General features: G+C 35.0%; 1 protein-coding gene across 1 annotated transcript; it reads right to left on the bottom strand.

Moving 5' to 3' along the window:
* Positions 1–529: 529 nt before the first annotated feature.
* On the bottom strand, positions 530–5,882 carry LOC133297648 (potassium transporter 5-like). The gene is made up of 9 exons (XM_061496817.1): positions 5,733–5,882; positions 5,336–5,558; positions 4,570–4,818; positions 3,129–3,170; positions 2,745–3,005; positions 2,591–2,643; positions 2,042–2,156; positions 1,658–1,912; positions 530–1,512 (listed from the first exon to the last, which is right to left on the bottom strand). Exons 1-9 carry the CDS (start codon positions 5,880–5,882, stop codon positions 530–532), a joined length of 2,331 nt encoding a protein of 776 aa, XP_061352801.1.
* Between the last annotated feature and the right edge of the window lie 4,121 nt (positions 5,883–10,003).

The following is a 10,003-nucleotide window of genomic DNA, read 5'->3' as shown; positions in this document are numbered from 1 at the left end:
AGGATGGAGTGGGGATAATTTCCCAATCAATAGGAATCCTCGATCGGTATATAACCTCATTGTCATTGGTGATTGCGCATTTGCAACTCACTCGTGCGCTTACATTGGTTCCCACAGAGGATTAGATAGGCATTCATTTGGACTCGGGAGAATATTGCTATACTACATAACATTTGAATATAACTACAGATTTGTCATAGAAATATAAAATATACAAAATAATTAATTAAATCTCACCAACTTTTAAGATTTTGGGTTGAATTGACATTTATTAGGGTGACTAAGAGTTTAATTGACAAGAGTTCACGAGTTCGATCCCCTACTTTCAGATGAAATTAAAAAAAGCATCAGACAAACTAAAAATGGACTTGTATCATATCCATGCTTCAAGTCCAAACGACTCTTGTATGTAAGAATGCATTTGAGATATACAAACTTTAAAGTTTTGGGTTGAAGTACTCGTATCAAAACTAGTTAGTTATAAACCGCAACAAACTAGTTAGTATAATATCTGCATCTCATATCCTTGTCAAATTTCGTAAGTCATACCGACCCTAAGAAGTCTTTTCCTTGGTACTGACATTGATGTATCCCCTTGCCTAAAGTTGTTTCTAAGGAAGCTATATGCATAGTTGACAATAATCTTATTGAAGAAGGATGATTTTGGGTCTGCCACTATCTCTGCTTCTCCTAGCAGATACACTACACCTTTCTCCATTGCATTGTATACAAATTCTATCTCCTTTTCAACACCCTCAATGGGTGGGTGAGAGAAAGTGGATGACTTGGACACACCCTCTGATGAATCACGAGACACAACTATATCAACTTCGTCCATATTCTCACTGTCATTGTCACAGGTAGGAACATTTTCAGTTGTTTTTGTCCCCTTAACCATAAAACTTTCTTGTCCAATAAATTCCTTAAGGTGATGCACTAACTGGGACTCAAACACCAGAGGATCCTCAATTCTATCTTTGTAACCATACCTCACAACACAACGAAATATTCTGTATTCTCTTGGCTCCACTTGCCGAAACAGGAACCTCTCTTCCAATATAACTCTACTAATAGGAATTGCCTTAATGGAAACAAACACAACAACTGAATGGATGGATGGTATGTTGGCAATGAAGTGTGGGAATATAGGAGGAATGCCTTGTACAAGCTCAGAATACAAAAGTACAATTCCCGGTACACGATTAACATTTGGGTTGTTGGCTAGTGTTCTTAAATAATCAGTGGAAACCTTGTTCTTGAGTTCAAACATGTATCTTTCCTTTTGAACATGATGCCAGATTCCCATGACCATGGTCAAGAAGATAGCAGACAATACAGGAAGATAACCTCCGTCTGTGAATTTGGTTAGTTGTGCTGATAAATAACCAAACTCAACAAAACCGAATGGCAAAAAGAACAAAGCAACCAGCCACATGCTTTTCTTCCATATAATCAACATTATAAGGGAAACCAGGCATGTTGTGATAAACATATCACAAACTACCGCAATCCCTGCATCAAACATACCATACTTGGTCACTTGTCATGCTTCTCAAGTACAATATTAAAGCTTACAATTTTGTAGCTTACATATAGATTTTTTTTTGAGAGAGAGAGAGAGAGAGAGAGAGAGAGTTTTAATTAAAAGTATAATTACCATATGCATAACTAATTTTTTCTGTGGTTCTGAAGGCAGCAGTGATCACAATACATGCAATCATGAACATGTAGTTGACCTCAGGAATATACACCTGACCAGCATGCTTTGGGGAAGTATGCACAATCTTAACCCTTGGGAAACAACCCATACTTTGAGCCTGTGATATAATGGAAAATGCTCCTGAAATCATTGCCTGGCTTGCTATGATGGCAGCACCAACAGCCACAACAAATGTTGGCCAATATAACTTTCCTACATGTTATTCACAATTATAGGGAAAAAGAAAAAGAAAAAATTAAACATCAATTAAACCTTTGATTAATTAAATGATAAAAACTTTCAAATGTGTATCAACGGATCATTAAAAATTAATCAATTTACCAGGTATACATGCATAGAAAGTGTTGGACACATTCCCAGGAAACTTTCGTAGATATGCTGCTTGTCCACTATATGCAGCCAATAGTGCAGGAAATGTAATAGAAGAGAAGCTAATCTGCAACAAGCATTACAATATCAGTTTAATTATATATATTTCCAAATATATAGTTTTATATATGGGCTTTGCGGCAGTCATGTTACAAGAATCCCATTTTTATTCCTGCAGACACATACATATTTTTTTATTAAGTTGTTTTTTTTTTTTAAAAAAAAAATATCAGTGGGCCCCACAAATATTGTGTCAGTGACATGATGCAACATTTATATCCTGTGACATGATGCTTCTATTACCCTTTATATATTTTGATAGATAAACACCAACTTTTTTTTTTCTTCATGAGCATGTTTCTTTTAGATTACTTATAATTTTTACAGAAGAGATTATCACAAATCTTGTGAGTTATGTACAAAATCTAATCCTTGTATAAGAAATAAAATGAAATTATGTGCATCAATCTTTAACCTTTTAGTATATATTTATTTACTTACTTGAATGGCTCGCACATTGAAGTGACCCAAGTCAGCAAACATGGCCTCAGATCCTATGATAATGTATATAATATGTGTTAGTTAGAATTAAAAAAATGATATATACAGCTTAATTAAAAAGATTAAAAAGCATAAATGACTAAATTCGACTCACCTGTGATGCATAGAAAGACTCCACCGAGTGATGTCCATCCTTGTTTACCATTCCGTTTGAAGTAATCAATTATATGTATTGGATTAAAAGCACGTAATACTCCAATATCATGTGTGAATAAATTGTAGAGACCAATTCCAGCGTTCAATAAAAACCACATCATGACAATTGGAGCGAATAAAAATCCCACTTTGTCAGTACCATACCGTTGCACGGCAAAAAGGAAGAGTAAAATCACAATAGAGATTCCCACAACAGCATCTGAAAAATAAGCAAAGACTATATATATTAACATACTATAACAAATATTATGATGAATTATGATAAACATAAAAAAAAAAAAAAATTAAAAAACAAATAGTGAAGGCGTGTTAAATTAAGTACCTTGACCTAACGAGCCACCGACCCCGCTCACCGCAGAAAGAACTGCATATACATTTGAACAATTGTTTATGTCAACTCCACATCCAAGTTCAAAATGGTCAATGTAATTATAAATATTTTCCTATCATATTCTTTTGTGCAAAAAGTAATTATTTTCCTTTGTATTATTTTAATTATTATCCAATTTGTAAGACTAGTCTTATGCACGGTGATTCAGAGGTTGTTCTGACAGTCGTTGTGTGGTTTCATTTTATTTTATATTCAATGGGAATATTGTTTCTATTATGTTACACGAGACAAATAATTTTTTTCATACAAAACACAAAAAAATGGATTGGATTCATTAAAGATAAGAGAAAAAAATAAAATAAATGGGTCATATCCATTTTTTTATGTGTTGCATACAATTCCCCTAATTCAATTTAGCAAACATTAAAGTAACCATCTCAACCCAACCACTCAAGCGGTTAACTGATAAGACCTTAATGATTTTATATTATATTTCTCTAATACATCCTTTTAAAGTGTTGATATTGCACATGTTTTTGGGATACTGACCAAAATGCCACTGTTCACCAACTTTTTTACCTAAATGCCACGCGAACAGTGTTATTTCCTAATCTGTCACGGGGGCAAGTTCGCTTCTGACACAAGCGACCTCGGTTTGCTGACGTGTCACATTTTTAGTGGATAACAAGTATTAAATTTAAAAAAAAAAATTCAAAAAAAATGAAGTTCGCCTACCATGTAGGCGAACTTGATTAAAATATTGTTAGAACCGAGGTCGCCTGTGTCAGAAGCGAACTCTGACACCACCAGAAAGCTAACACGTCAGCAAACCAAGGTCGCTTGTGTCAGAAGCGAACTTGTCGCGTGGCAGATTAGAAAATAATATTGTTCGCGTAGTATTTAGGTAAAAAAGTTGGTGAACAGTGACACAATGGTCACTGTTCCCATGTTTTTCTTAGTTATATAATTGTACTAGAAAGTTGGGTTTGATATCATCTAAAAGAATCATTTCATCGGTTGAGTTCAAGCTATTTATATTGAGCAATGATCTGTTTACAATTTTTTTTTTAATAATTTATACTAAGTATGACCGGTCATACATTCTTGATTGAAGTATGACCGGTCATACTTAGTGTAGTTTGTAAGAGTTTGCAAATAAAAAATTTGTAAATATAACATTCTTCATTTATATTATGGGTTTTATTATTCTCCTTCAACATAAGATAGGTATCTTATGTTGTAGAGATAAAATGGGTGGGTCCCACCATTACAAGAAAAAAGAAAAAAAAGAAAAAAGTGAGGTGCGGAAATCGAAGTGAGAGAGTAGGAGAGAAGTAATCTTATGCAAAAGGAGAGTAATATTTCCCTTATATTATATCAATATAATGCAAACATATTAAAAAATAAAAGAAAAAGGTGAGTAATGATTAACCCGAAATTGCTGGAGTAAGAATGCCGTCTCCAATAACCATGGCGGTTCCCAAGATGGTTACAAATAAAAGCATAACCCTTGCAAAATGACTTTTTTCAAGCCAATGCTTTATCTTTTGGGTTCTTTCCAACTTGCTAGATGGTTTTTGAAGTCTGTAATGGGAGAGCTCCTTGTCCTCTGGTTGTTGATTTGGAATCAAACTCACCTTCGCGTGCCTACATATCAACGAATAGAGTGCAAACGCTCCACCTAATTCATATGCAAAACAAAACAATCTTATTATTATTATTATTATTATTATTATTTTTAAGATATTATAATCGGTTCATTGTTTTGTAATTAATCTGATTCGGGGCGGGCTCCAAGATTAAGGCTTTTAACGGCTCCCAAAGATAATACTGGAGAATCAAATACATATTCTCACACCACTTGCTTAGTTCCCTAGCGTCAACTGAACTATCACCATTTGGTACAAAACAATCTTAAGTTATTCTTTTATTTTCATTAATAGGTTAAGGACAAATTCGACACCAAAAACAAAGCATATGATCTATATATATATATATATATATATACAGGGGATGGATTTTCTTATGTTGTAGTTGACAAGACTATTTTCCAGCAGACGTCTGTGGGTCCCATCATTTATGATTAAAAAAAGAAAATTAAAAAACTCAAATATCAATCTCTCTCTACAGGAATTACTTTTCACATTCCTGCAGATGGAGAATAACATCTTCGATATATATATATATATATATCTTACCGTTGCCATTGTCATTAGCCTGTAGTACGATGAAGACATATTTAAGCATGGGGAGGAGTATAATGGTGTAGACTATAAGAGACAAGACCCCGAGAATGTCATCTGTGTTGCTAATGCCTTGGGTGAAAGTGCTTGCGAACACATAAAGTGGAGATGTGCCAATATCACCATACACAATCCCTATGCTTTGAAATGCTAAAGCCAGAGTTATCTTCCAATCCAGCTGTTAATTATCATCATTCAGAAATTAAATGTTACAAACTTATATAATTACATCGATAGGTACGTACGTATAATGGTTGCATATTTTTTATTTTAAAAAAAGTACATGCATGCATAGTGTAATTTATGATCATTTTATATAATCAATTATTGGAAAAGATAAAATATAATAGACCTTGGAGGAGTGGTTTGCATTATTGGAAACTTTTTCAGCTTCCAAATCGAGAGAGTCTACACGCCGGAGCTTTGTCCATGATGGCTTTCGCTCTTTCAAGTTTTTTTCTGCTGTCTCCTGCCACGTTTTCGTCTCTCCCTCCATGTCCATTCAATTTGCTGCTTATGCAAACTTTTGATGAATTAATGCTTCAAATGTTACCACTTTGTAAGATCTCAGCTGATAACTGATTTTGATTGGTGTTAAGCTTTGCATTGCATTTTATGCTAGCTAGGAGGATGACTTGTTAATTGTTACCCTCGAGCGTCGGGCATGATATCTTAAAATAACGTTGGCTATAATAAATAGGGTAACAACTAACAACATCCTATTATAATTAAGAACCCAATGATTAGCTATTTTTGGAAGGGATTTTAAACTTTAACTCTCGTACTCACCTCGAATCGGACTAGTCACGCGAAGCTATGAACTAATTGGAATAAAAATTTCACAAAAAGAAAAACCCAACGCTTAGTTAGTGTTTTTTTTTTCTTTTAATTCATTAATACTTCTATAAATATTAATATTCAAATCATAGATTCTTTATTCAAATTTTTGTTATACACCGCAACAAACTTAATTTGAGGAAGCCAGCTAACTAAATCATTGATAAACTAAAGTCATATTGATGTGATGATCTAATATAAAAACAACCTTTTTATAGAAAACTAAGAGGATTTGAATATGTTGTTATATTTAATGAAATGGCTGATAGCCAATATATACACAAGTCGGTTATACAGAATCAAGGAGGATCAACTAGAATAAAGTATACTGTTCAACAAACTATACATGGAATAATAACAAACTATTCTTGCTAAAAACTAGGACTTAGTTGCTAAAGGATAAAATCAAAGGTGATCTTCTCCTAACACGCCCCCTCAAGTTGGAGCATGAAGTGACGAAATGCCCAACTTGCTGCGAAGAAAACTGAATTGCTTCATGCCAAGCGGTTTGGTAAATATGTCTGCGAGTTGCTGATCTGTACGAACGTAGGTAGTAGTGATTGTATTGCTGAGAACATGATCGCGTACAAAATGACAATCAATCTCTATATGTTTGGTACGTTCGTGGAAAACTGGATTAGCAGCTATTTGCATGGCAGATTGGTTATCACAGTGCAATTGCATAGGGTGTGAATGTGGAACATCAAGCGAGTCCAGAAACGATTTGATCCATAACAACTCAGCTGTAGCTGCTGCCATTGAACGATACTCAGCTTCAGCGGAGGAGCGAGACACTGTGGGTTGCTTCTTTGTTTTCCAAGAGATAGGAGAAGTACCCAACATGATAAAATAACCAGTAACTGATCGACGGGTGAGTGGACAGCTAGCCCAATCCGAATCAGAATATCCACGAAGAAGGAGATCATTGTCGGATCGAAGGAGTAAACCTTGGCCAGGATCAGTTTTGATGTACCTTAAAATGCGGATGACAGCATCATATTGAGCAATAGTAGGATTTTGCATGAACTGGGAAAGAACATGGACGGAGTAACTTAACTCAGGTCTAGTAATTGTCAAGTAAACCAAACGTCCTATGAGTCTTCTGTAACGTGCGGGATCCGAGAATGGAGGACTTTCTGTAACTGCAAGCTTATGATTTGTTTCGAGAGGGAAGACACATGGTTTGCACGCAAGGAGACCAGCGTCTTCCAATATGTCGAGAGCGTACTTTCGTTGGCTCAGAAAAAGACCTGATGGACCGTGAGCTATTTCGATGCCAAGAAAATATTTAAGAATCCCCAAATCCTTGATGTGAAAGCATGACTGGAGAAAGACCTTGACATCGGTGCATAAGGCATCATTGTCGCCCGTTAGAATAATGTCATCAACGTAGATGAGAAGAGCAACAAAGTGGCCATCTTTGTGTAAGGTGAATAGGGTGTAATCTGCCTTGGATTGGATGAAGCCATATGATTCAATGGAAGACCGCAACTTAGCAAACCAATTGCGAGGGGACTGCCGCAAACCGTAGAGAGATTTACGTAAGCGACATACTTGATGTGGTTTGTGATGATTGAAACCTTGTGGAACGCGCATGTAAACTTCTTCGGTAAGGTCTCCGTGTAGAAAGGCATTCGTAACATCCAACTGGTATAGGTGCCATGATTTGGCAGCAGCTACCGCAAGAAGTGTTCGGACACTCACTATTTTGGCTACAGGGGCATATGTATCGAAGTATTCTTCTCCAGCTATTTGATTGTTACCGGCAATGACCAACCGTGCTTTGAATCTCTCCACTGTACCATTTGAGTTGTACTTAATGCGGTATACCCACTTGCATGGAATGGCACGTTTTCCTGGTGGCAAAGAAGTGAGTTCCCACGTGTGATTTTGTTCAAGGGCATCTATTTCTTTTCGCATTGCTACACGCCACCTTTCATCAGTTACAGCATCCTTGAATGTTTTTGGTTCAACACCAGAAGAAATGGCAGCAAGGAATTGTTGATGTTTGGGAGAGAATCTAGAACAAGAAACAAAGTTAGCAATAGGATAAGCCATACCTGAGGAAGGACTGGAAGAAGTAGAAGAAGCTAGTGGATTATGTGCGATGACTTTGGAGCATTCGAAATCTTGGAGATATGATGGAGGACGGCGAGAACGGTGACCACGTCCCAAAGGTGCAGATGGATGTGTGACTTCTGGGGGCTGTTCTTGTCGGATAGAAAGCTCATTGGAGATAGTAGGGGCAGATTCGGGCTGAGCCTGTTCAACAGGGAGAGTGTCTTCAATTAAAGGGACAGGGTTGGTAACAACTTGGGAATCAAAGGATGGGCTTTGTGGAGCAAGGGTTGGTTCGGGTGATATGGGGTTATGGGGGTTTGGGTCGTGAGGAATATCAGTGGTAGGAATGACTGTGGTTGGTGCAAAAGGAAAGGTGTTCTCTTCAAATACCACGTCTTTGGATACAAAAACAGTATGTGTTTCAAGGTTATAAAGCCTCCAACCCTTTTTGCCAAAAGGATATCCCAGGAACAGACACCAAGTTGATCGAGTTGCAAACTTGTCCAACGGTTTGGGACGTGGATGAGCATGGCAAAGACATCCGAATATGCGAATATGATCATAGCTGGGTGTGCGGTTGAAAAGACATTCATATGGTGTTTTTCCTTGGAGAAGAGGAGTGGGGGTTCTATTGATTAAATGTACCGCAGTTAGAACACTTTTTGAGAGAGGTTTAAAGTCTTAATCCTATTCCTGCCCCGAATCGAATTAGTTGCGAAGCAATGACCTTAGGAATATTTCCAAAAAAAATATAAAAATAACACCAAACCACTGAATTTATTTTCATATTGCATCGTCACAACAATGACTTTACTATGTTATTAATTGTGTTTGTACATTGTAACCGCGGAAGGTTTAACATCATTAAAGGGGGTAATTATTGCTATGAGATAATATATATAAGAGAAACACAAAAGGTCAACTCCTTTCACCTGTATCATTGAACCTTGCCAGCCAAAAAAAAGACTAAAAGGTCAACATGAATTCAATTAGACAGGCATGGGTTTAAGCTGATTGGAGCATGGGGCGAAAAAATTTCTTTAACTTTTTTCTATTAATAAAAAGAACACACTAGAAATAATGTACAACTAAAATATTAATTTGTTAATACTTCTTTAAATATTAATAGTATTATTCAATTAATATTAATATTTAGAAGTGTTAATAAATTAATCAAAAAAATTATTATAGAAAGAATATACAATGGAAATAATGCATTAAAACATTAATCTATTAATACTTCTATAAATTTTAATAGTATAATTTTATTAATATTAATTATTTTATTTTATTTTATTTCTATTATATATTCTATCTATGCATTGATAAGATTTTTCTATTAATACAATAATACTTGTGTAATGTCAATGGTATTATTCTATTAATATTAATATTTTGGCTATATATTCTTTATTCTATCAATATTTATAGAAGTGTTAGATTGGCAGAAGTTTTTTTCATCAATAGAAAGAATATATTTATATAAGTATTAATAGAATAGTGCCATTAATATTTACAGAATTGAAGTAGTAATATGTTGACTTGTGGGAACAGGAAGTTAATATTTAGCAATGAAATAAGCATTTATTTAAACTATATTATAATGTTAAAATCTGCTAGTTTCTCTCTTACTAAAAATCTTCCTTAAAGTTTTTAAGTATTAAATGATTCTACATTATGTAAATTGAAGTGTCAACATTTAGATAATTATTTTAACAGAATAAT

Source organism: Gastrolobium bilobum, unplaced genomic scaffold (assembly GCF_033153095.1).
Source record: "Gastrolobium bilobum isolate Gb01-03AN ecotype WA unplaced genomic scaffold, APGP_CSIRO_Gbil_v1 utg24877, whole genome shotgun sequence".
Classification (NCBI taxonomy): domain Eukaryota; kingdom Viridiplantae; phylum Streptophyta; class Magnoliopsida; order Fabales; family Fabaceae; genus Gastrolobium; species Gastrolobium bilobum.
The sequence above is the reverse complement of the archived record's forward strand: the minus strand, read 5'-3'. Positions and strand labels throughout refer to the sequence as shown.